The 26,371-nt window shown below is 57.5% G+C and overlaps 1 protein-coding gene across 2 annotated transcripts in view; it reads right to left on the bottom strand.

Annotated features, from left to right (window-relative positions):
• Positions 1-701: 701 nt before the first annotated feature.
• AXIN2 (axin 2) overlaps positions 702-26,371 on the bottom strand; it is a 28,222-nt gene continuing 2,552 nt past the window's right edge. The window contains exons 2-10 of one of the 2 annotated variants that reach the window (XM_045984702.1): positions 19,939-20,079; positions 11,775-11,877; positions 9,252-9,392; positions 8,597-9,105; positions 8,136-8,330; positions 7,598-7,831; positions 7,033-7,128; positions 5,645-5,812; positions 702-2,270 (exon numbers count right to left, since the gene is read on the bottom strand). In XM_045984702.1, coding sequence (XP_045840658.1) covers positions 2,144-2,270; positions 5,645-5,812; positions 7,033-7,128; positions 7,598-7,831; positions 8,136-8,330; positions 8,597-9,105; positions 9,252-9,392; positions 11,775-11,877; positions 19,939-20,079 — 1,714 coding nt within the window. In that variant the 3' untranslated portion in view covers positions 702-2,143. The remainder of the gene's footprint in view (positions 2,271-5,644; positions 5,813-7,032; positions 7,129-7,597; positions 7,832-8,135; positions 8,331-8,596; positions 9,106-9,251; positions 9,393-11,774; positions 11,878-19,938; positions 20,080-26,371) is intronic. The other variant, XM_045984703.1, reaches the window with a different exon arrangement.

Genomic DNA, 26,371 nt, shown 5'->3' with positions numbered 1-26,371 from the left:
AAAGCGACCAGATTTGCAGCAGACCGAACCACGGGAAAACTCCAAGAAGCCAAGCCTGACAGACCCTTTCTTTCTAAAATGGGCCCATTAGAGGACTCTTTTTAAGGTAGATAGACCTGCTCTCCCAGGTCAGAAACACAGCCCGACTTCCCAGGGCTCCGCACACCAGGAGGTAACCCCAAGTCTGATGACTGAAGGGTCGTCAGCGGACCTCTGTGGTCCAGCGAACCATGCGGTTTTCTTGCTGAACCACATTTTTCCTCCCGCCCCCTTTCCAGCACGGACCCTCAGTAAGGCCAGGCCCCTTGCTGAAGGCATCAGCTGAGGCCACTGTCAAGGCCACGGAGAGGGTGGCCGGTTAGCACCGAGCTCAAGGCTCATCAGCTCCACTGGCCTTTCCGGACCCCTGTGCCATTTTCTGGACGTTTTCTCCCAGTATTCCTGGGACAACCCCATCTCCACTCATCTCATGGACCTACCTGGCCAGATGCGACCCGCCTTCGAGGAAGAGGCGAAAGGAGGTGGCGGGGGAGGGGAACGGCAGAGGAAGCCGTATAGCCTGCCCGAGAACGAGAAAACCCTCAACAAGTTAGTCTGGCGATTTGAAGACAGGGTTCTTCAAAACGCCAGGGCAGGGCCACCTTGGGGAAGGCTGCCTCTGCCTTGCTCCCGCCCCAGGGGACTCAGAGACGAGGCCAACGTTTTGAAAAATATAAAATTTTAATAAAGGCTACATCTCTTAATTACAATAATTATTGTACCAAGTAATTTTCCTTAAATGAACTCTTTATAATGCATAATTTACAGTATAAGTAGAACAAAATGCCATGGCAAAAGTCATTGAGTACAAGACTTGTAATAAAAAGGCATAAAATATATTTATACATAAACCCCTTTCAAAAAACAAGGGAAAGTTGGAGCCCTCAATATAGGGCGACACACGGAGCGGGACACCGTGCAGGTACAGGTACTGTACTGATTTCAAGTCAAGCACTAGAGATAGTGGATTAACACTCTTCTGTGGAACAATATATACAGACGTATAGTACAGGTAACGAAGGCGAACAGGATGTACAGATTAACTTAACACGAAAACCCGAACATCAAAACGAAGGTGTCTGGAGGAAAGGGTGCTGCTAGGTCTTCCCACAACCGTCTGCTGCTTTGCAGGGTAAGGGGGGGGTGGGGGGGTCCAGAATGGCGGTGGTCCAAAGACTAGTTAAAAAACAAAAACCCAACCAACCCAAACTCCAAGGAATTGTTTCAACGCAAGCGCGAGTTGAACTCCAAGGTTTTAGCGGGCCTCGGCCGTTGGGTGCCGGGCCTTGGGGAGGGGGGAGTTAAAGGGGTTACCAAGGAAATCTGGGGTCCCCAAAAATGAAGCTCCCGCCCCACCTCCCGCCCCAAAGTGGATCCCATCCCATACGACGACCCCCAAATGGCGGTGATGTTGCAACATCAGTCAGTCCTCAAGATCTTTACGACAAAACAGAGCAGCACAGAAAGAAAATGCACCAATTTTCTGTGTGTGTCAATGGTAGGGCACCCTTTTAAAAAGTCTATCTTCACTTGGAGAAATGCAGGGCAAAGCACAGTAATTCCCCCTTTAATGAAGAAATCATGAATGCACCCCTAGCTCAACTCTCAAGTTTGGACAGGACGATGAAAACGTCCCCTCTCCCCCGTCCATGTTTAAAGCAGCATATCCATTAACTGGGGGTGGGGGGGAGGGCAGGGAATCAATTGTTCAATAAATAGCAGGAAGGGCTCCTGTTCAGGGAAGCTATACACAGTCCTCAGCTTGTGGGTTTCAGATCCCCAGGCGGTCATATATTACCTACGCGTGGCAGTCTCTCCAATACAGCCAGCATCTTCAATAGCCAAGAGTGGTCATGTTTTTAATAAATAGTTCAGGCTTTTCTTATCTCAGTACCCAGCTCGTGAATAATGAAAACCAACCTCCCTACCCTCCCCACCCTCCCCAAGTGGCCGGTGGCCAATTCTTCCCGAGATTTTTGTCTTCTTCATTGGTTTCGTTTTCCTTCAAAACATCTCATTGCGGTCCGTCATGGCCAAGGCCAGTGGCGCGGGCGGGCGGGCAGGCAGCCCCGTAGTCCCACCAGGGCCCGACCCCCACTGAGGTTCAGTCGATCCGCTCCACCTTCCCCAGGATCCTGCCTTCGTACATGGGGAGCACCGCCTCATCGTCCCAGATCTCCTCAAACACGGCTCCGCAGGCAAACTCGTCGCTTGCTTTTTTGAAGTAATACCTTAAAAGGAAAACCCAGAGAGCGTCTTGGTGAAAAGTGCGTTTTCTACTTTGCTTAGGAGAAAGGCGAGACGTCGACCCGGAGGACGGAGGGTCCTGAGGGTGCTGCTGCGGCAGGTGTGCTCGGGGACCCTGGCGGGGGGGGGGGGGACAGGGGGGCGGAGCAATGGGGTCACCCAGGACACGCCCCCGGAGCACGGGGCCAGATGGCCTCCCGCCTGCAGTCTTCAGCCCAGAAGGCTTAGGCCAACCTGCAACCCGCAGCACCAAGCTGGGCAGAGCGCACTGCAGAGGAGCGCGGCCTGCGGTTTTCTCCCCTTTTGGGGAGGGGTGCAGGCGGAGGGCGCGGGAAGGGTAAGGCACGCATGGTTCATTTGCAGCGGCAGCCGCCAAGGTTGTGGGGAGGGGGCGTCCCCTCCAAGAGGCCCCCAGTCCAGCCACCCTGAACCTGCAGAAGTCTGTGGAAGGCTGACAACTCCGGTCCTTCCCACCCCGCAGTGCCCACAGGCCCACTCCTCTGGCCTGACCCCGGCACAGCCACGGGACAGGCCGCTGCAGGAGGCTGGCCAGCGCCATCTTGCTTCCCAGGGCTGCAGACAGCCCTTGGCCCCCCCCTCTCTCCCCTCTTCTCCCCATTTCCCTCCCCCGCCCTTCCACCCGCCCCCCCCCCCCCCCCGCCCCACCCCTCCAGGGTCAAACACTAAAGACCCTTCTATTATGCCCCTTGATTAAAGGTTCCTTTTATCCCACCCCAGACTTCTTTCTTCTAAGGCTGTTTAACTGTGTGGACGCAAATGACCAGCCTCTCTCAGGAGAGCCACATTCAGAAGCAATGGCTGTCCCCGGGGCAGGCCCACTCCCCGGCCCCTCCCAGGGAGACCCCTCAGGATTAAGCCTGTTCCTGCAAGCTGCTACCTTCAGCCAATCAAGGCTGCTCATGCAGGGAGGGTCCTGGTCCTCTGGGGGGAGGGGGACCGCGCTCTAAAATATTTAATTGTGTCTCAGGGTTACAGTTGGTTTTTTGTTTCTGTCTTTTCATTTAAAAGAAAAAAAAAATTCCCCTTGGTTAGAGCTCAACTTCTTTCCTCTTTAATGAAAGCAAGCCAAATGCTTTCGCAGGAGATAAGGCTCAATAAAGTGAACCAGCTGGGTTTAGTCAAGGGTCCCTGTTAGTGGTTTCCAGTGAGGCCACAGTGCCGGGGTGAACGCTTCCTAACCAGCAGATTGGGTCGGGGTGTTTGGGGAGCCCAAGCGGGGACAGGGAGGGACATGGTACACAGGGGTCCCCGGACAGCCTGGGAGGAGGCCCTTTCCAATTTCCAACACGAGCCCACCCTTGGTCATGCCCCAGTCCCCCAGCTCTGACCCCTCTGCTCTACCAAGTCGGGCTTCCACGGCCCCTCCGAACAAACATGCGGCGACCTTTTCCAGAACTGTAACCTCCTCCAGAGAGGACAGAGGTCACATTCCCTCGGCCCCCACCCTGAGGCTTCAAATGAACTGAGCTGCCCTCATCTTCTTCGAGAAACGGGCTTTTCCAACGCAACACGCTTTATGTGGCAAACCGTGCTTTCTTCTGACGTCTGGCACCAATAGCATCTGGCACGTCTGGAGAGACTGTTCTCCTTTTGAACCCCTGCCATGCTGCGATTACTCAGTGCCCCCGGGTCCCCCCTCAGCTCCGCGGCCCCATCCTCGCCAGGCTTTTTATTGGGGGGGGTGAGGGGGAGCGTGCACGGGAGGACGGGGCGTCGCCCCCCTGGGAGGGCCAGGCCTGGCACCCGGTGCCTCCGTGAGCCAGCTGGGGCCAGAGAGCAAGTACAGAGAGATAAGGTGGCCGGGAAGGGTCTGGCCACAGCCTGATCCAATCAGGAAAGAATTCTGAGAGTCAACCATTTGTGCAAGTCTTTGGTCATTAAAGGGGAGGCTGGGGCTTCAAAGCCGGGCCTATTAAGTGCGCCTTAGAAAAAACAATCAGAGCCAGATGTGGCCGGAGTGGCTGAGCGAGGAGCTTCCCCTGCAGCCGCCGCGCGGCGCACCAGCGCCCTTCCCTCCCGAAGGTCACCTGCAGTTCCACTCAAAGTCCAGCCGAGTCAAATGTAATTAGTTTCACCTTGTGTCTGTTCAAGATAAAAAAAAGAAGAGGAGGAGGAGGAAGAAAAAGCAGCAGCAACAGCCAGGCCTGTTCCCCAATCCCTATGACACATTTCCAGAATCGTCTCTGGCCCGGTGTCGAACGGAGAGCTCTAATGCCCAGCTCTACACCCTGCGTCTTCGTCACTCACGGGGTCCTCGCCCCTGACCCTGGCCTTTCCCTGCAGGAGGAATCACTCCGGACCCCAGGCCCACTGGGCACCCAGGTCTCCACGCAGGACCGGCTCCGGAAGGGACGCAGTCTCGGGGCCCCGGAGCAGGGGCCACCCGGCGGGTCGTGCAATCCTGGGACAGTTCTCCACACCTGCCTCAGGTGCCAGGTGGGGATGGGTTGGCACCTTCGGAGCACCTACTGGGCCCCTCAAAGTGAGCGTGCAACACCACCCAAGATGGAGCTGGAGCAGAGCCCACGCATGTCCCTGAGATGAAGACCATCAAGGAGGAGCAGCTAGGACTTGAGGAACGCAGATGGAGTCATGACCCACCCCACGTTCCCGGGGAGGCCACCAAGAAGTGGTCCCAGCTCCGGAATCCTCTCTGGGGCCCTAGAAGGCCAGGCAGGTGTCTCCACTGCGCAGAAAGGGAGAATAGGGCTGGAGGGAGGGCTAGTGCCCTTGCCCAGGAAGACTGGCCAGCCCTGTCCACCCAGTCCCCACCCACAGGGCCGACCCCTCTCAGTTACGGACACGAGCATTTCTGCTTCACGGGACCCACACCGCGAGGCAGCTCTTCGGGGAGAAAGGCTGAGGAAGGAGAAGGCTGTCTCTATTTCCAGGCAATGGCCTCTGCCCTTCCCCAGGCCTTCAGTGTGGACAGTCAGTCTCTCCTAAACCCAAGCCTGCTCATCGGCCTGTCCGTCTGTCTCTCCCCGACACACACCGCTCGCTGCCTTTCGGGAAGGGCCTCCACGGGATGGCCAGAGCTCAGCAATCCTGGCCAAGCCCCCTTTCTCCTTCAGAGTCTCATTCACCTGGTAGGAAACGCCCATGCAGGTCCCCACAGAGCCCTCCCAGCGGCCTCCCTGCTGCTCCACGGTGTTATTTCTGTCGGTGGTGAGGGGAGAGAGGAAACAAGAAGGAACAGAAGTGCCAGGCAGCCCGGGGGGGCCTCCCTGAGCGCCTCCTGAGACCCCTCCCGGGTCCGGCCAGGCCAGGGAAGCGACTCTGGCTCTCGCTCCTGAGCACACAGAGTGCGGGGCAGCAGAAGCCGCAGGGCTCTTACCTATAATTTCCCTTTTTGCTGAGCTGCTCTTTAAAGTGGCCCAGGGTCAGGCTCTGAGCCTTCAGCATCCTCCTGTATGGAATTTCTTCTCCACAGAAGAAGTAAGTGACGACCAACTCGCTGGCCTGGAGCGCGTGGACCCCCGCCAGCTTCTTTGGCTCTTTGTGACTGAGAAAAGAAGATGGAATGCAACAAGTTCAGCATTTGAAGGTGGCAAGTGCACACACCACACACACACACACACACACACACACAGAGGCTCTCTAACATGTTCTCCGAAGAGAAAGCCAGGCTGCACCCGTGAGCTCCAAGTGAGCCGGGTCACGCAAGCAGCCGCTCTGGGGGCACTGTCCAGGTCATCTGTTTGGGGCACCTGGGAAGGGACGATCTCCTCTGGGTTATACACACTGCTATCGTTCCCCTCACTACCACCAAATGGGGTCTCTTTCGGGACGGCCCAAGTGGGGTTGGTTGCCCAGCAGACGGGAGGGAGAGGCTGCCACAGAGCCTTGGGTCCACTCAGCCCGACGAGGGAATGCTGTAGAGACAAACTCAGAGCATCTCTGGGGACGACACGGACACCAGAGCCCACTGGGAGGGGAAACAATCATTTCGACCTCCCTCGTTTAATTGGAGTTGGCAGAGTGGCTTTAAAAAAAAACAAAAAAGCTGCAGGCCTGGACGGCTGGTGCACGTCAGGCCAACCGATGAGAAAGGACAGGGCGAGGTGGCAGCTTGTGCAGGCCGTCGGACACAGCTCACTGCTCAAGATGAACCAGCTGAGGAAGAAACCTTGAATTACTGAGGCCATTTTAGACCCCTGTAGCCGCTTTCTAACCACACCATCCTGGAATTCAACGGAGCCAGGCTTCTCCGCCCACTGGGCAAGAGTGTAACCTGATGGGAAGAACCATGGCACTGCGGGGGAAGACACAGCGTTCTCCCCAAGCAAAAGGACGAAGACGGTCCTCGGGCTCTGAAACGGTTGAAGCACCTTCCTGCTCCACGTGACCAGACGTTTCCAGCTTGCTAGTTTGCAAGCTGAACGAGGACAATGTTTCCATCTGGGATGGGGGACCCTCTCTTATCCATCTGCTAATGGCTGCCCGTCCCAGCTTTTGATGAGCGTGTGCCCAGGAGCCCTGAGCCATCCGAAACTTCGGGAAGGAACACCTGTGTACACGTCCCAAGGCATCTCCCAGTGTGGGTGGGGTTTCCAAGACCCGCCTCCCGGCAGTAGCCGCGCTGACCCTTCCTCGTGGCTACTGTTCACAAGGGGACTTTCATAAACTAGAAAAAGTTTCCAGGAACCCCAAGGCCGGGGAGTCAATGCCCCGAAATATAAACCACGCGGGGGCTTCTCAGCAAGGTCAGGTAAAGACACTCACTCTTCGGAAGCCAGGCTGGGGCTGGAGAAGGGCGGGGCTCCCGCCGGCCCGGCTGCGGAGTGATTCCTGTCCCTCTGCTGACCGGCCGCACAGCACCTGCCGAGGAGTGAGAGTCAGGCGCGCGGGGAGCAGACAGAAAAGTCTGACACTCTGGGCTCTCTCGGTAGACCCAAGTTCCATCCGTGGGGAGCAGCCACCGCAAGCCCCCTGGGAGCCCAGGGACTGGGCGATGCGTGCCCAGGCGAAGGGCCGAAGCTCCGGATCCTCCATCTGTCAAGGCGTCTCACATGCTCATCTACCCAGTCTTGCGGGATCGGGGCATTTGTAAGGAAGGACAGGCATGCACTGTCCTCCCGGCCGCCTCGCCTAACACACAGAGCCCGGCTAGCTCTTCAGAACAAACGGAACTAAAAGAACAATTTCTTGAGGGTGGGAGGGAGACCCGTCTGTGGCCAGGAGCCACCCTCCTTGCTGAGCGCGGACCTAGACCCAGGCCCTTCCCCACGGCACCAGGCCACGCCCCAGCCCCCTCCCCCGCCCCCACCCCTGCGCTGCCCCTACTCACCGCTGTTTGGGGGGCTTGGACACCTCAGCCAGCCGGCGGCAGGCCTCCTCCAGCTGCGCCAGCGTGTTGGGCGGGGTCAGGGGAGGCATCGCGGGGTCCTGGGTGAACGGGTGGGCTCGGGGGGTGGCGCGGGGGTGCCCGTTGCTGCCCCCCAGCAGGTGGTGCCGGCCGGCCCGCTCGGCTAGCGGCGCACGGGCGGACTCCAGCGGGTAAGCCTTCTTTGTGCTTTGGGCACTGGGCAAGAGGAGAGAGAGCGAGCAGAAGGAAAGAAAAGGGGTTAGAAAAACTGGAGACGATGACTTCAGTAGAAACTTCCCTATCCTGCCTTCAAAAAGAGAAAAAAAATAAATGACCCTATCACACGTACAGGGGGCGGTGCCAAAACACGGCATTTTTGCGATCTGCTCAGTCCGGCGTTTAAATATGAAGACGGCAGGAGCACGCGGTCCCATGTTTTCGGCCGACTGCAGAAACGGCCACCCCACAATACCTCCGCAGGGACTCCCGTGACCCCGGCCGCGGCGGCGGTGCTCTTTACCTAGGGGCCTTGGGTTTGCTCTGCCGCTCACTCTCCAGCATCCACTGCCAGACATCCTGCGACCTGTCTCCTTCCTCCCCTGGAAGCTGTAGGGCCCCGGCTCCGCCGGGCACCCCTCCTTCCCTGGCGGGCGGGGCCAGGCCCGGCTCCACGCTTCTCCCGCTGCGCTTGGGCAGGGTACTGCCTCGGCTGCTGCTGCGGGGAACCAAGAACCACACCCAGCCCCGAGGCCACGTCACATCTCTGGGGCGCCTCGAATTGGGGCAAGTCGGTGAGCGGCGGGGAGATACGAAAGACCCATGCACCTGCTCCCCCTACCCATCCTCCCCCCGCCACCCTGCGCCTCCCTCCTGGAAGCTAATTGCCTATGACCTCTGATACACACCCCCACCTCGCACCTGCCCAGGTCCCTGGGTGGGAGAGAAGCCCCAAGGGGATACCCCGGTCTGCCCGACACTTACCCAAACTGCTCAGCCTGTGCGGGCTCCGGTGCCTTGGGGTGACTCCTGCACTTGGAGTAGCAGTAATACTCCGCGCCCCCAGGGCAGAAGCCGCGCACCCTCTGGGCGGCCTCCGCCTCGATCTCCTCCTTGGTCTTGGGGAGGCCGTGGTGGTGGATGTAGTGGTGGTGGACATGCTTGGTCGTCTGCTTGGTCACGAAGCCCTTGGCTGCGAGGAGGGCGCAAGTGGCCTGCGAGGCGGCCACGGGGGGCAACTTGCCCCCGGGCGGGAGCAGGGGGTGGTACGGCTGGTGGTGGTGGTGGTGGTCCGGGGAGCGGGACCGAGGGCTGTAGCGGCCCACGCCCGGGGACTGGCAGCCGGGGGTCTTGAGGACCCTGGACAGGTGGTCGTCCAGAATGGTCTGCGGGTCCTCCTCGTAGCTGCCGGAGGGCAGGAGGGAGAGGGGGTGCGGGGCGGGCCCCCCGTCCCTGGAGCTCAGCGCAAGCTCGGAGGCCTCCTTCTCTTCATCCTGAGGGGCAGGCGGCAGAAGGGGGAGCAAAAGGGTAAGCAGGAGGGGCCAGCCTGGGTCGTCAGTGGGTCACGGGGAAGGACGGCGGAGGGGTGCGGACGGCGGGGCGCGGGCCTCCGGGGGGAGTGGACGGGGCCCTGCACTACCTCTCGGATCTGCTGCAGGCGCTCCTCCAGGCTGTGGCGGCTCTCCAGCTCCAGCTTCAGCTTCTCCAGCCTGGAGATGAGCTCGGCCGCGAAGGTGGCGGGCTCCACAGGGGTCATCTCCTTGGGCAGGCGGTGGGTTCTCTACGGGGCGCGGGGAGGGAAGACGCGAGGCATGTTCAGCGGGGCCAGCGCGCGATGCGCACCGGAGCTTCCCGGGCCTGGCGGCCACGGCCACAGCCCCAACCACAGCCACGGCCAGAGCTGCAAGGGCGGACGGGCAGGCGGGCGGAGAGCGGCGGGCGCGGCGCCCGGGCTGCTCCGGAGCTTTATGCGCCAGCGCCACGGCCTCATGGAGAGCCATGGTCCCCACCAGCGTTTGCCTTGGGCAGGAGCAGTTGGTCGCACTCCGAGAGGCCCGGCTTGTTCTCTCTGTAGTACAACCAGCCCATCAGTAGCTACTCTGAAGTAGAAAATCTTCAAAGACTGTTGTCAAACATCAAAAAAAAAAAAAAAAAAAAAAAGGCAGCCCTCTGCGGTGGGGAGGGAGGGGAGAGGGACCGACTCAAGGAACAAAAAGTAGAGTCTAAACAGAAAGGGAACTGGAAATTTAAAAAAAGAAAAAGATTGGAAGGGAGGTGGGGGCCGTGGTGGGGGGGGCAGGAAAAAAAAGGGAGTCACACAGCCGGATCAGAAGAAGTGGTAATTTATTTCGTGGCCGCACACTGCGCACCTCTGAGGTGGTGTTGTCTCAACACTGTCCTAGATCTCCCCGGCTCTCCGCGCCCCTCCTCCCCAGCTCTTTGTACAGAAAATGAGGAAAGATGCTGCGGGCTAGCAGAGCACCGCTGCGCTGGGCTGCCTGAAGCTGATCTATCAAGGGAAAAGGGAACATCTCCAAATCAAGTACAGAATATAAAAAGGCACCTAGGGTGCCTGCCAAAAGCAGCAAACAGAGGACTCCCACTGCCCCGTTCTACGTCCTCCGGTCCTCCCGCCACCGCAGTCCCTCGGCAGACGGCCTCCTCCTTCCTCAATGGCCCTCTTGCTCTGCCCTTTCCTTCAGGATGAGTGGGGGAGGCAGAAGGCCGACCCGCGAAGGCCTGCGTTCTCCCTGCAGCGGAGCAGGGCTCGCCTCGCTGACGGGCACCCACAGAGCCAGGGAACCATGCCTGGGCGGGGGGAGGGAGAAAGGCCCCCCAGGAACAGGCCGTTCTCAGGCAGGCTGGCTCCATTCAGCCCAGATCAAAGCTCTGCCTTATGGAGAAAGTTGATTTGCACACCCCAGGACAAAATCATCTAACGTACATGTGTGGGCGGTAGAATTTTTATTCACCCGCATATTCCTCTGCACCCCCAAGGCCTGCCCAGAAAAGAACCTGCATCCCCAATACCGCTGCGTTTGTGGGGTAACATTATTGAGGAGGGGGGTGCTGAAGGACCCCAGGACCGCGTCGTTAATATGTTAAATTTTCGGACCAAGTCCCCTCTGGGCTATGAGGGGCTTTCAGAGAGGAGCTGCTCTAAGCGCCAGTAACCACGCACTCCCGCAATGTCGAATCAGCAACTGGATGTGTTAATTTCCTGAACGCAACATCACTGATGAGCCAATGGCATTCTCGGAAGCTGGCAGGAAGGATTCGCGAACGGAGGTGCCGCTCAGGGCTCGGCACTCCCCTCCCGTCCCTAAGGTCAGTACTCTTGCAGCCTTGGGTCTCAGTGCAAGAAGCGCAGCTCCTAAAACAGACGAGGGCCTCTGCTGGGTTTAGCGGGGCCACATGCTGGCCGCCCTCCGGGCCTTGGAAATGGAAGAGGAGATACAAGGAAAGGATCTTCACGCCATGCTGGCCTCTCCTGTCAATCACAGGGAGAAGCTGCTCATGCGATCCTCACTTCCAAAGGCTTCATTCATTCAGCATTTATGAGGTACAGATCCAACAGGACGTACTAAGCCAAGTTGTGGGGTTGGGAACAGACAAGACAGGACAGCTGCCTTCCAGAGCTTTGGAAGTCAACAGGAGACACGATTCAGGGGTGCACTTTTCCTTCTGCGGGAGGCAGAGAAGCCTGCAGCCTCCTCATTCACGCAGTCAGTCAGCACGTTTTAGTAAGCACCAGCCATAGTCACTGCGGACAGGGCATTACGTGGAACGGAAACTCCCTGCCCTCGGGGGGGCCTCCATTCTAGTGGGAACCCACAGAGGGAAGCATGGCTTCACTCCCACCATTGCTTGGTTTCTACGAGAGAACTGCTGTGATATCTTTTTTGGAAAGAATCTTCTTTGTTGAACTGAGAAAATGCAGAAGTTCAAGGAGGTCGTCCCAAGCTTCATTCTGCTCAGCATCACAGCCCGAGGAACCAGGTAACGCCTCTTGCCTGGTTCCCCCTTCCTTCCCTTTCCCTGAGCAGACCGCAGGCACTGCTGCTCCTTTTACCCTGGACCTGCCCCCTCCACCTCCCATCCTTCTTCTGCGAGACTCAACATGGCCAGAAACACCTGCCTTCCCCTTCCAGACTATACTCACCGGGAAATGAGGTAGAGACACTTGGCCATTGGCCTTCACACTGCGATGCATTTCTCTCTGGAGCTGTTTCTTACTCCCCACACGGTAAGGAGGGATTCCATCTCTAAGGGAAGGGAAAAGACAGAACCCATAGGCTCACGAGGATGCTTTCAGCACGTGGGCTAAGTCCCAAGCCCTCCCGAGACCCACAGGTGGAGAGCGCCCTTGCATGCCTCCACACACTTGTGCCCCCGTCCTGGGCTCCATGGCTACTACCCCCAAGAGGAAAGACCAATCCCAGATCCAGCCGCCAAGCCCCCTGCCCATCAGCCACCTCTGGCAACTTGGCTGCCTCTCAGATTCGGGACCGACAACCTGAGAAGAGCTCGCTGAGGTCCTCCTGCAAGCTCTGCCTGGGAAGTGGTTACACTCCAGCCAGCCCAGAGTGATGGCTCCCCGTTTTATCTCACAGGTGGTACACGTGGGAGAAACTAAGGCCCCTTTGGAGCACACCAGCACAAAACACTGCAGGAAGACGGACCAGGCCCGCAGAAAGCTGAGCCAGGCCCTAGGGAAGCGGTGCGTCCTTCTCCCACAGTCAAGCCCCCGCCTGTTTCCAAATGTTTTCCTTTTATAAATCACCCACAACAGTACCTCTGGGCTCCTTCCATCCCTTGGCTCCAAACCCTGCTACCCCAACCCCCCAAACAAAGGCATTCCCAAGGACACGTGACCAGTGTGGGCATAAAGAAAAAGCACCTACTATGTGGCGCTCTGGGCAATGCGCACCTACTACGTGAGACCTTACTCCAGGCGCCGGGCGACGTAGCGGTGACAGAAGGGGTTGAAGTGCAGACGACTGCCCTCACGAAGCTTACATTCTAACAGGCGGTACGCCGGAAGTGGAAAATACCAAAGCAAAATCTACAGCATGTTAGAAAGTGTTAAGCACTGAGCCAAAATACAGGGAGAGAAGAGGAAGAAAGGATGGGAGGGGGTGAGGGAGTTCCAGTTTAATGCGGGGGGCCGGAGGGGTCGACCAAGTCCTCGCTGCGAAGGCGACCTCTGAGTAAAGACCTGCAGGCAGGATGAGCCCCTATGTCTCTCATCACTATATTCCCCCCAAAAAGAAAGAAAAAACCAAGTGGAGGAGGTAAGAAAAGGAAAGAAAAGCCTCCACCCCAGCTGGTCGTCATAAGACATGACCTGGAGAGGCTATGATTTTTTTTTTTTTTTAATTTCGTGCTTGAAAGCAGTCCATGGTCAAGGTGTGACTCTTTTCCCCACTGCTGGCCCTTCCAGAGGCCACTATTGACAAAGCCTCATTCCAACATTCTCATAGTGAATCATGCTTGGAGGCTGTAAATACTGAAACTAGGTATTTGGTTATTTCCCTTTTCCTGGCATTTTTTTCATCGCTGGGTGGAAGGAAGAAAAACATCTCTGGCTCACCAGCCGTGGGTGAAAATCAGCAATGCCTAAAAATACCCAGGAGCTGCCGGGGGGAACCGGTTGACCTCTAGCTCCTCATCTGTAATGCCCTAGAATTCCAAGCAGCTGCATTTTCCAGAAATCTGTTGGCCTAGGCCAGATCACAGGGGATGACACAGATCATGGCCGGTCCATACATCCCTGAGGTCAGTCAGCCGAAGCTTGGCTAGGAATTAGCACAAAGGATCGTTTTATTGAAGGTACAGGGGGAGAAAAGTTGTCAGTATCTAAAGTAGGGGGGCGCCTGAGGGGCTTAGTCGGTTGAGTGCTTGAGTCTTGATTTCGGCTCAGGTCCTGATCTCGGGAGTTTTGGGACCCAGCTCTGCACGGGGCATGCGGCAGCCTGCTCAGCGGAGTCTGCTTCGGATTCTCTCCCTCGGTCCCTCCCCAACTTGTGCGTGCTCTGTCTTTCTCTACAAATCTTTTTGAAAATATATCTAAAGCAGGACTATGCACACAAGGGTGAGTCCCGTCCCAGAGAAAGGGCAAGAGGGCCAGAAACAGCACACCAGGCGACGAGCGCAGACTCCGTGTCCAAGAGAGGCCCCCACGCACTTGACCGGGTCCGCGAAGGCCAGGTAGGATAAAAGGGTCCAAGTTCGGAAACTTACTGAACCACCTGGTCTGTATTTACCAAACCTCAATGTTTTCACGTTGGGATCACCTCCAAGACGGGAGAAAACGGGGTGCTCACGCGCATGCCTGGCTTGACCAGGAACCAGATTTCACCCAAGGGGCTGAGTCCTACGTGAGGTGGCCTGGCCCGAGGTACGTATACTCCAACTTCATCCCGAATTCACCCAGTTTTACAGACGGTCAGAGACCCTCTGTAGCTCTCCTGGGGTCAGTCAGTAGCAATTAGACCCAGGATCCCAAATCTGAGCCACAGCCAGACTCCCGAACAGGTGTCCTTAACTCAGCCACCTACCCCTCCCACCCCACCTGGAGGAGCCAAGCTTTCTGATGGTTCGTTTCCTAAGCCCTGCGAGGTCACATGACACTCTGAAGGGGCGAATCGAAGACCTAGGGAACATTCTGGAACACAGTTCCCCACCACTCGGTACTCACTGGCTGTGGGGCATGCCAGGTGGTTTCCAAGGTACAGTGAGGATCCCCTTGTCTCTTGCCTAATGTTCCTTGAGGGGTGAGGGGGACCGTGGGGGTCCGCCAGGTTGGGTCTCACATGGATCTAAACCACTTCTATTAAGCCGGGCTGCCCCACAAATAATGCCCATGGCTTTCTCCTGACCAGCAACACCGCTACAGACTTCCGAAGGGTGGCTGGCCTCTGCTCCAGGCCTCTTCCTGACAGTGTTGTGGGGGGCAGGAGTCAAGCACCCCACCCACTTCCCTGTGACACGGGGAAGACTTCAAGAGCCCGAGAGGAGGTCCCCACCCACCTCCCCCAAGACTCTGTCCTCAAGTGTCCTCTAGAGCCTCTGTTCTTCCCCTTTCCACCCAGATGGAAATCCGTGGTAAGGTTTTTATACCTCTAGCTTTTTCCATACAAAGCAGGAGAAAGAAGAGAACTGGGGTAAGTACATATAGAAAGGGGGAGGCGGGGAGCAGGTGCCTGGCCAACAGAAGGCGGAAGAACAAATGATTTCAGCACCGCCCCCAGGGCAGCTGAAGGAGCCAAACTCAGGACAGGAAACCTGTGACGAAGGCAGAGGAGAGAGTGCAACTTAGAGAGGCTCGACGAGGCTTATGAACAGGTGCCTTCCCGGACACGGGGCTTTAACCCCCCACCAGCCAAGAATCTTCTTCCCAACAGCCACGCACTCCAGAAGAGAGCCACTCTGCCTCGGACTCAGGCTCTAGACCTTCACGATCCATCGTCTTCTGGACGCTCAGCACGGTGAGCTGCCAAGTGCCCGAGTTCTGGTCCCTATACCATCCTCCGCTAATTGTAAGCATTTTAGCTAACGAGCCCACTGCCGGGCCCAGCCGTTTCTGGGGAGCACTGGTTTTGAAGCGTGGACTCCACTCCGCCGGCACATAAGCCGAGCCCATCAGCGTGGCCTGTGGACTCCACGGCGCCCAGCCTAACCTGAGAGCCGTTCTCCCGAGGCTTCGCGGTAAGCGCCTCGCTCACACACGTGTCCACTCCCGCTCCCATCTGGCGACCACTCAGAAGGCAGCCTCTGATCGCAGCCGACATCAAAAGCCTGGTTTTGTAAGATCAGATCAGATCTGAACTTCACTCGGGGGCCTTTCCTGGTGCCCAGAGTAAACCCATGAATAAGATATAAGGCAATACAAGTCAATAAAGAAAAGAACCCGTTCCACCCTTCGGCAGGAACCGCCACAGCAGGCTCTCGCGCTGGTCCTGTGACACCCGGAGCGGAAGCGGCCTCCACGCCGGGCCGATCCTAACTCCAAGAGTAGCTCTGCACAAAGACAAAGACACCCAAGAGATGCCCCCATGTTGCAGGCGACGCTTCCGCGCTTCCTGGCTGTGCCCTGGACACAGGAGCCACACTTGGGCGGTGCCCGCCCCCAGCGCATCTTCCCAGGCCTGATGCTCCAGGTTGGCCCCACGAGCCTCTGGGCCTGGCACTGGACTGGGCTTTAGGACTTCGGGGAGTCTGGCAGCGAACTGCCCCCGCACACACACCAAAAAAAACAGAAAGCGATTTCTTCTGAGAATGGTGGTTTCAGAGTAACAGGCTCATAACACCGCCTTCTCCGAGGCCTACCACGAAGGCCCAAACCCTCAGCCATCTTTAACAGGCTTTTTCCTTAGCAGGAACACAGAAGTCAGCAGTGGGCTTTGGGGGGAGGCAGGGATTTCTCTGGAGCCCCCGGCAGCTCTGTATCTCCAGGCCCCCCAGCACAGGGCTCCGTGGAACGACCGAGGCCAGGCCAGCCCTGCCCAGCTTCCACTCGGGCCCTCTGGCAAAGGCCCCCGGGACTTAATTGGTCCTGTAGCAAATGAGACGATTGCTTCCCGGGCTTGTGTCTAATGAACTCCAACCTTCTGGAGTCTATTGAAGGCCGCCTGTGACCCCCTCTCCTCCTCCCCAGCCGGGTCCCCTCCCTACCCCCCAGCAGGGCGGCCAGCCCCACTCCCCAGCCCCTGGCAGCCCGAGCCGCCCATTGTGACAGGGAGAAACAGCCAGGGCTCTCTTCATGCTTTATGGGGCGTTCCTATTCACTTGTTCAAGGAAATTTCAAAGGGGCCTGCTACCCTCTTATCCCCGCTAAGCCTCCCCAGAAGAACAATGGGCTGAAAGCGGTTCAGTGCAGCTTTTCATCCCCCACACACTTTATTTCTCGCCTGCTCCCTGCTCTCATCTGTGCGAGGCCCACAATTGGCAGCGCTCTGAAGAGGGGTCTAATCCCAGCCCTGGGAATCCCGGGTGACCCGCCCGACACCGGGCAGATCACACCCACCCTGGGCCAGCCGGCCAGAAAGTGGCTCGCACAGCCCAGGCTCTCCATGTGCGCCAGGCCTTTAGGAGCAGGACAGCCCAGGGACGCCCAGCACCTGGCAGCCTGAGACCCAGAGGAACCCCACCCCCACCATCCAGAGGATGGGTTCTTATTCCAGAGAACTCTTTGCCCCCACTGTGGTCTGCATGAGATAAACGGCCCTGGACAAACCAACTCCAGAGAGAGAGGAGGACCCCACACTGATGAGATATTTGCCCCAAGTTGGCATGACCCTGCCCGACGGGTAGAGCTGCGCCGGTGGCTCAGGGATGACCTGCCCATCTGGCTGGGAGAAGGCTTCGAGGCGCGTAACACTGACGTCAAGAAGGTCAGACCCAATACTGAGGCCCTGGGGCCCCAAGCCTTCCAGGCACTTGCCTTTGGCCCTGATGTCCTGCCATTCGGGACCCGGGGGTACCTAGCATGCCCCAAGGAGAAAGTGACACATTGAGGGGCTCGCCCTTTCCTGGCCCTATACCCACGTGGAGTTTCCTGGCGACGCCCTACCCCAGTGACCTAGAACAGCCGACCAGCCAAGGTAAGCTCCCAGGTCCCGGGCAGGGGCTAGCGGGGGCTTCATGTCCACAAGTGTCTCCGCTGACATGGGAAGGGCGAGAACTTTCAGGTCACCTCTAAAAAGACAAACTGAGAAAGTTCTTCTGGGAAGGGGCTGATGAAAGGGGGTGGGGGAGGGTGGGCCAGTGCCGGGGAGAAGTTTGAACTTGTTCCCTCCTGTCCCTCCCCGAAACCATTCCAAAAAGAAAGCAGTGTGGATCCCTAATTGATAAAAGGAACCCAAAGCGGCTTAAAGGTCTCATTCCCAAGGGGTCCTCCCAACACCTTGTGTTGGAAACGCCCGTGTTTGCGGGGAGGGAAGTGACAGGCAAAAGGCACGGGCCTTGGAGGAGAGCTCCATCCTGCCGCACCAGCAAAAGGCCCTACTGTCCCAGCTGTGAGAGTCACAAGTGACCACCTGCCTCCTGACCTCTCGTGGGGCTCAGACAGGCATGGGGACTACACCCAAGTTAGCTCATCACGAACCCAGAACAGGGCCTCCATGGTGGGGGCTGACATGCAGGCAAGGGCCAGAAAGCCAGCCAAGAACAGCCTCTAAGAAAACCAAACAGAAGCCTTACAGTCCTAACACTCTCATTCCAACCCAACTAACTCTTTCACTCAAGACGCTAAGACCGCCCCCCCCCCCACACAATCCACAGATAAAAGCTAAAGGAGTAGTGTTGCTAGAAGCAAGCACGCAGACAGAATATGGCAAAATATGGCAGTAGGCAGAATGGCCGAGAGAAAAACGGAAAACCATTTTTCCAAAAGTGGGGGTGCTGCCGGTATGCCCGTGCAGCGGCAGACGGCCTTACATGGCCTTGCGCACCGGGAGGGAACGCTATAATATAGCATGAAAACAGATCGGATGTTAATGACCGAGACCAAGCAGTAACTTATGCCTCATACTATTCAATTAACATCGGAAAAAAGGTATTGTTTTAAGGACTATGGCCATCAAAGGGTAACTTTTCTCACGTTTGGACAGGAAACGAACTTCCACAGAACCCCTCATTTCTCCACGTTGGATGAAAGAGGTGTACCCTTGTTCTGTTCTCATTAACGCCAAGATGCTCTTCTTGGAGTAAAACGGAAGCTGTCACCTTGTGGCTCTCCCTCCCTTGACTGACGGGGGGATCTGAGATGACACAAGGAAAGCCACTGGGAAGACCAACCGTGGAATCCCAAACCAACCGTATCAACTTCCCTTCTACGCGGCCCCATGCCACAGGCCAAAACACAGGACACTGGCCAACGGAAACCAGATCATTTCCAGCGAAGCGGAAGAAGAGACGGTCCAGGGTGAGGCTGCTAAAAGGAAGAAATTCTACATATGCCATGATACATGGCTCAGTGGGTTTGCCTTTCCAAATTGTCCCCTTGGTAAAGGAGATTCCCACTGCAAACACACCTGTGGAACGTCTTCAAAGACCCTTTCTGGAATGGTGGTTCTCTACTGGATGCTGGGTGGGCTCTTGGGGGGCTTTTGCCCAACCCCAGGCTTCACTTCCCTTGGCTCTCCTGAATCAGAATCCCAAAGGATGACAAGAGATGGGGTACCCCACTCCACACACACACACTCACACACACGCACAGTGATGAGACAGAAAGAATGTTCTGTTCTCCACCCAGCAATCACCACTGCGTGACTTCCGATGACTTTCAGTGCAAACTGTGACCCCACCTGACAGACCCCACCTGCTGACCTCCTCAGACCTTGCCGGCTGATGACTTGGACTGCTTTTGGAAAGCAAAGGAACAATCTCTAGGTGTGGGGGGGATGGGCGAAATAGGCAACGAGCGCCGAGAGGTACAGACCCCCAGTTACACGGTCCGTCAGTCACGCAGAGGAAGAGTACGGCACGGGGACTTTCGTCGACAGCACTGTAGCAGCGCGGGCTGGCGGCAGGTGGGGGCTACCCTTGTCGTGGTGAACACTGAGCCACGTACAGAATGACGGGATCACGACGTCGGGTACCTGGAACTACTAGAACGTGGTGTCAACCGTACTCCAACAATAAAATTTTTTTTTTTTTTTAAAGAAAGGAGCAAAGCCTTGGGATGCCAGATGCATTCATCTTCCAAAGATCCCAGATCGGACAACTTTGGAGAGAAGCCCTACTCGGCGGTGGAAGCTGATACAGAGCGGGCACTCCGCCGGCAAGCACTGAGCTGACTGATGTCCACCTGAACACGTCCACGAGGGAACCTCACGCACCAGGGAGCCTTCCCAGAGCTCTGGCTTTCCGACCCTCACCGTCAACGCCTCGTCCTTTGGAAACAACCAACACACATACACACAAATCCTCCCTACGCCACCCCGTCTCCCACCTCCTGGTGCTGCAGACTGGACACCTTGGGCTTCGAGACCAGCCATGCACGTCCATCACGGAAGAAAGGCAACGGACAACCAGAAGATGGCTTTCTGAACTCATTACTCCATGGATCGTCATCTCAACCTTCGACCTTACTTTAGGTTTCCACCAGCCAACTTTCCTTCCAAGGCTCTAAGCTCGCCACCGCCCGGATGACCCCATCGCCCCCCACACCGCACCCGTGCGCCACAGCCCCGGCGCACTCCCCACCACCACCACCACCGAGCAAATGTCCGCACACACCCAGACGGGCTTTGCAGGGCCAGCCGCGGGGCGTTGAAGACTGCAGCCCGCCGTGGACACGACACGGCTCCCGGGATACTCACACGCTGCTGTCCGTCATGGACATGGAGTCGTCCGTCAGTGCGTCGCTCGATATCTCACTATCGTTGGCGCTGGTGGCCGGCGCAAAGACATAGCCAGAGCCTACATGGTACGGATTAACAGGATCGCTCCTCTTGAAGGACCTGCGGAGAAGCACAGGAGCGGCGCATCACGGCTTCGCCCCAGACACCCAGGCGACCAGGCAATGCGGGGACAAGCAAGGGCACGATCCCACCATACGTCGGGGCCAACCTGCGTCCTGGCCAAGCTGCTCACCTGGGCAGACAGCTGGGGCTCCTTAAGGGAGGGCAGCTGAGCCACCGGTTCACCCTGGGAAGAAAGGAGGCTGGGTTCCCCTGCTGCCAAGGGCAGGGCTGCCAGGGGACAGAGGAAGCCGTAAGCAGCCCAGGGGATCCTACAAAGGGCTAAACACACACTCCGGCAGAAAAAGGCACAGCACTCTGCTCTAGGAGGGGAGGCTGTCAAACCAAAGAGGAGAGCAAGTGTGTAGAGGTGCAGGGTCTTCTCCCCACCACCACAGCCAAGCCTGCACTAGAACACGGTTTTAGGGCCCCCAGGAGTCTTAGGCATCCAAACTCCCCATCCGGGGTCTGTTAGCATAGCTCCAAGATTCAAGCAACCCAAGGCCTGGCATCACCTTCTCGCTTCCACCTGGGTCTGGGAAACTGGACAGATGGGACAGAAAAGCTCCAAACAAGGTTCAGAACTTGCACCCCCCTGGAGCTCGCCCCCGCTGGGCCCTGCCCCATTCCCCCAACCAGGCCTGCCTTTTCCAGGTAACCGGGCTATGATCAGGATGAGCAGGATTCGAATGAGCAACACAGCTGTTTCAAAGAAAGGTCCAGCCCCTCCTCCGGTGTCTGCTGCCCTTTGTTTCAGTGGCCTCTGCCTGTGCATTCTGCCCTCCTGATTGCCCCCCAGGACCACCAGCGTGCCTGTCCCCTGCTGGGCTGCATTCCTCCTGTGTCACCAGAGAAGGACACTGAGTGGGTGGGGGAGGGGGGAGGGGGGAGGAGGGAGGAGAAGTTAGGGCCACTGTTGTCAGCCGGCTCCAGCAAGGGGCCCGTCAAGCCCGAAGTCACAAATGGCCCCACTGATGAAGACCCTGGCATACTCCACTGGGCCTGCCAAGTCTAAGCCAACAGCAAAGAAATCAACTGGGGGAGAAGAGGAAGGCCCAGAAGAAAGAACCCATTCCATCAGGCCATTGCACAGGTCTCTAAAGATGGCCTTGGGGCAGCAGATGAAAGGGACTCACGAAAGGTCAAAGCAGCCTCTAGGTGCCATCGTCCAGCTCCTATCACCTCCCCTGTGTGCAGCACGGTGCTGGGCTCCGGCCTGACCCAGCCTGGGTCTCCGGTCTCTAGGCACCAGTGGGCTGGCCTCCGTAACAGGGGCACCCTTGGGGAGGTGTGAGTCATCTTCACACACGTCACAGCCCCCTGTGCTTGCAGCCACCTAGGGGAGAAGGTGTCCTAGGCCCACCCCGACAGTGTGCCCCTGCTGGCCCCGCAGGACAGCAGCCACCCAGGGCAGAGCCGGGAGTCGCTGGCAAGACGCGGATTTCGTTAGCCTCCACCCAAACTCCTTCTGTCTCCTGATACAGAGACCAGCCCCAGGGGTCCAAGAAGTTCCAGCAGCACATGGGACCCGCGCCGTGCCAGCGGACCGGACGGAAGGAGGGTCGGCTATGGGCAGGGGTTGCAGCCACAGTGCGGGGTGAGGGCGTCCGTGGGGGCAGCTGGGACAGGAAAGCTTGCACTCCAGCCAGAGTGAACACGCAAAAGAGAAACGTTACACCCAGAGCAGGAATATTTAGAGCCAGAATGAAGCCAATCTCCTCGGTACAGAGCTGTGAGTAACAGTCAAGCATCGCCACAGACACGGCACTCGGGAGAGGCAGGATCTCTGTTCTGGGCGCGGGTGGACCCAGTCACCCTGCAGCCTCACAACCGTGGCAGGATGCGCAGAGCCCCAGGTGGAGGCCAGAGGCCACCTGGCTGGAGACGTGGCCACAGGGAACCCACACCTAGGCTCCCCTAGGAGCTCGACGTCAGCAGGGACCATGATTCTGTTCTCCTGAGCCAGACTGGAACACACAGCCAGATGCTGGTACAGAATCGACCAGCAAGTGCAAATGAGGAAGGTCCCAGTTGAACCTGCTGAATACCTTGGACTGAGTGACCTTAAAGTGTCCTTGAGACACTGGCCCTGTCCTCAGTGTAGAGAGCAAGAAGTCTCCCCACCTCCCAGAATATGCTGTGATGATTACACGAGGACAGTAAGGCCCTCCGTGCCTTGGCCCTGGTCCCATGCCCTCGATATGGGATCTCCAGACAGCAAGGCTGAGGAGTGGTGGGAACAGAGGAAGGGCAGTGGACATTTTTTAAGAGAGGAGACGGGAGGGGAGACGACGGAGTACAAATGCCTCCTAGTAGGTAAGGGAAGTCAGAAGAAAGGAGAGGACGGCCGTGTCTGGAGCTGCCTCTAAAGGCAGGACAAGAGGGGCGCCTGGGTGGCTCAGTGGGTTAATGCCTCTGCCTTCGGCTCAGGTCATGATCCCAGGATCGAGCCCTCCCCTCTCTCTGCCTGCCTCCCTGCCTGCTTGTGATCTCTGTCTGTCAAATAAACAAATTCTTAAAAAAAAAAAAACTTTATTAAATAAATAAAATAAAGGCAGGACAAGAGGAGGGAGGAAAGGGTTTTGAAGTCAGAAGGAAGAAAGCAATTCCTACCAGTCCCAATGGACCATGGAGGGGATAGGATTATGGAGTTGCCCAAGTCTTTTAAGAAAGCCCAAAGCTCCCTGCTCTCTGGGGTGCTCCGACAAGGAAACTTTTTCCAGGCCCCCTCCTAGCTTTCAGAAGCCCAGGGGTAGGAAAGTGCTCTAAGCCCTTCCTGACAGGGACCAGGCGTGGGGGGAGGCCGAGCGCTGGTGCTGGCTTAGCTCCGGGCCAGCAGGTGGCCACGGTCAAGTCACCAGCTCCATGGACATGGGTTCTCCACCTAAAGAACACCCGCTCCAACTGCCCGTGGGCAGGAAATTCCTACGATCTCCAAAGACTCGAGGGCACTGTAATTTGGGGAGATGTTGGTAATCCTCCAAAAAACCAAATGCTGAGGAAAACAGAGCTGTCGGGGGTTTGGCTCTTCCTTCTTCCGCGGTATTTATCAGGACTTATGGTCACGAGGCGTTGGTGTCTAGGCCACGGGTGCCTGACAGATCGGAAGCCAGACCGGAAGCTCCGTGAGGGCAAGGCCCAGGTCGGTCCCCTGCGCCAGTGGCTCCCCCCACAGCTGGCGGCGTGAGGCGGGAGCTCTAGGCTTTGCTCAAGTTCCTGAACAGACATGGGGCCATCTGATGGGCGGCTGTTAAGTGTTTTGGTCTGAGAGGCCTTAGTACGAGATCAAAAGAGCCCAGGGGGCCTTCAAGAGCCTTCAGACACTGGCTGCTGTCTCTGTGGCATGTCCTGAGGTCAACCTCTTTGGGAAGCAAATGACTCCAGACAAATCCCTTCTCCCTCCCCAACCAGAAAGACACAGAACTCAAATCTGTGTGTGCTCATGGCTTTGCACTCATTGGAGTGGATCACAAAACACATGGGTCCCAAAATAAACTCGTCCTCCTCCGCTCCACGCATAGAGGACTGCCTTCGTGACCATCCTTAAACACGGAATATATTGCCCTTATTAGCTCGCTTGACTGCAAGAAAGTATTTGGGTTTTTCTCCAATTGTAACAGATGAGGGAGGACAGAGCAGAGGAAGGAGGCAGGGTCGTGGAGATAACTCGATTTTTAAGAACCGGAACGTTGTCAGAATCGCCACACGGTTCTGAGAAAATGGATTAGAGCCCTTTTTCGTGTATCTTAAAAAAAAAAGAAAAGGGAAAGAAACTTGACCATGCTACAGTAATTGTACCCAGATGCTTTATTTCTTCAGGACTGTTGTGCTCCCATGGTTGCTGCAAGGATTTTTTTAAGATTTTATTTATTTATTTATTTGACACAGAAAAATCACAAGCAGGCAGAGAGGCAGGCAGAAAGAGAGGAGGAAACAGGCTCCCTGCTGAGCAGAGAGCCAGATCCGGGGCTCGATCCCAGGACCCAAGCTGACGGCAGAGGCTTAACCCACTGAGCCACCCAGGTGCCCCTGCTGCAAGGATCTGAAATTCCTACAGAGAGCAGAGGCCTACAGGACCGATTCCACACTGGGCGGACCTGTCGGTTTGTCGGTTTGTAACGCCCATGAGCAAAGGGCTTTGGGCTGTCAGGTAGCAGGGGCTCCTGGGACCTTCAGGGAAGGGAAATTGTTTCCTGGCTCGCTCTTTTTTCTTCCCCAGCTTGTTCTTATCTCTTATCTTGAGGCCCAGTGCTGTGGCCCCGGCCCCCTCCCCCACACACCAGGGTCAAGCCACCCAGAGAGCACCGGAGACCTGACGTTTGGGGCCTCCTCTCTCAAAACAGTGCAACTTAACAAGTATTTGCACGTTTAGGGCTTGCCGAAAGCCCTCTGACCATGTACTCCAAAGTCACTGCCCCAAAGGCAACCACCTCTTCAAGAAGCATCTTCTAAGGCAAGATGGCGCGGGGGAGGGGGTGCATTCAGTAAGGGGCCTGACACGCAGGTGGCCCTGGGCGGCTGAGCCATTAGCAACAGGCCAGCTCTCACAGGTGGGTTTTGGCAAACTGCCTCCCTCAGAGAGCCCAGCCTCTAACTGGGGGGCCACTGCTCCCAGCCTGTCTTTCCTGGGGCAACATCTTCTTTGATAACGGAGGCCGAGCTTGATTCCAGTGGCTTCGCACAAACACCCGCCTCCTGAGCGAGCTCCTTCAGAGAACAGGAAGCACTTGGAGCCAGCAGAGGGCCATCCGCTAGGCCCCGCTCATCTGAAGGGAGACCAGAGGAGAGGTGCAACGGCGAGCACAGGAGACCCGCCTGGCACAGGAGGGCACCAGGGCCGGGGCAGACGGGGGAGGACACAAGGGAGCACTCTGTGAGCCCGGCGCGGTCTCCTTCCCAAAATACATGCCAGGCCGAGCCCCTAATCCCACCGCCCCTCCACCCACACCCCGTGACCCTCCGCGCCTGCTCCTACCCACGGGTCACTCCGGCTCCGAGTTATTTACGGAGCCCGTCAAAAGCCCAGGCGTCCCACTCCAGCGCTCCCAAACCAGAGTCCTCCCCTCCGAGGAGAAGTCTCGCTCTTCGGTTCCAACTATTTATATCCAGCCTGACACCCAATCAGCGAGGACACAAACAAGTCATTAAAAGGGAGGCCTCCCCTGAGCGCCCCAGGTAAACACGGGGCCTGGAAACCTGGGGGCGCTCCCGGGACCCAGCGGCCACAGTGGCTCCTCCGCGGCTGCGGACGGCAGACCCCGTGGCGGGGCTCGGGGGAGTCGGCCTCGTTCGGAGCTGAAAGGGTCGGCCGGGAGCCCCACATCCCGGGAGCTGGCTGAGGAGACCCAGGCTGAAGTTCAACTTGCAGAGAAAGCAGAAACCTCTGAAGGCGGGCTTCCAGGGAGCGCGGGCTGGAAGCCAAGGCATCCGAAGCAGGCCGCCCCTTTCCCGGACCCACTCCTTATCACAGTTAACGGATACGAATTCTAAGGCTTCCCGAGAGTTAGAACCTTTCCATTTATAACCAGGGCTGTCTGGTCCAGTGTTTTGATCCTAAGAGCGAGCTTGACACAAGCAGGAGGGAGGGTGCCCAGTCGTCACAGAAAAGGACATGTGGGGCTAGAAAGGCTTCAGCCATGTAGTGATGAGTGGACAGGGCTGGAAGCCAGGCCCTGGAAAAACGGGGGACACCTCCCACTATGCCCTGTGTCCACCTGAAGAGCCTGAACGTTCCAGTGAAACTGGATAGGTCCTAGGTTGTCTGTGAGGATGCTGAGGATGCCCAGTCAAGATGTGGCGGGCTCCGTGTGGTACAGGTAAAACACTTCATTTTAATCCAACAGGGCGCAAAGGCGCCCACAAATAGACATGACGACCGTGGGGGTGGGTGAGGTGTCATCTAGGGATCAACAAGGCCCACAGTCCACACCCTGGAACCACCAAGGATCTCCAACGCCTGCCCCCAGAATCTCAAGAACTTCACCAGAGTCATCTCAGGAAAGTTCAATCCTGGTCTGATCCGAGGGGAGGCCTCTGGAAGGGGGAGGGGCCCACCCAGGCTGGCTCTCTACTGCCCACCCACAAAGGGGAGGGGTCGCAGCTGGGTCCTGCCTGGGAGCACTTTCTCTTCCATGACATCCCAAACCACACGCAAACCACGCACGGTGCTGCTGACAAAGGGGCCGCTGTTCCCACAGGGGTCACTCTGGGTCCTGACACTGGGAGACACAGAAGCTCCACTGTTGGGCTGTCAGCCCCGAGAGCAGCAGCGAGACCGGCACCCATTTACCAG

Source organism: Meles meles, chromosome 18 (genome assembly GCF_922984935.1).
Source record: "Meles meles chromosome 18, mMelMel3.1 paternal haplotype, whole genome shotgun sequence".
Classification (NCBI taxonomy): Eukaryota; Metazoa; Chordata; class Mammalia; order Carnivora; family Mustelidae; genus Meles; species Meles meles.
This window is presented reverse-complemented; position numbering and strand designations above follow the sequence as displayed.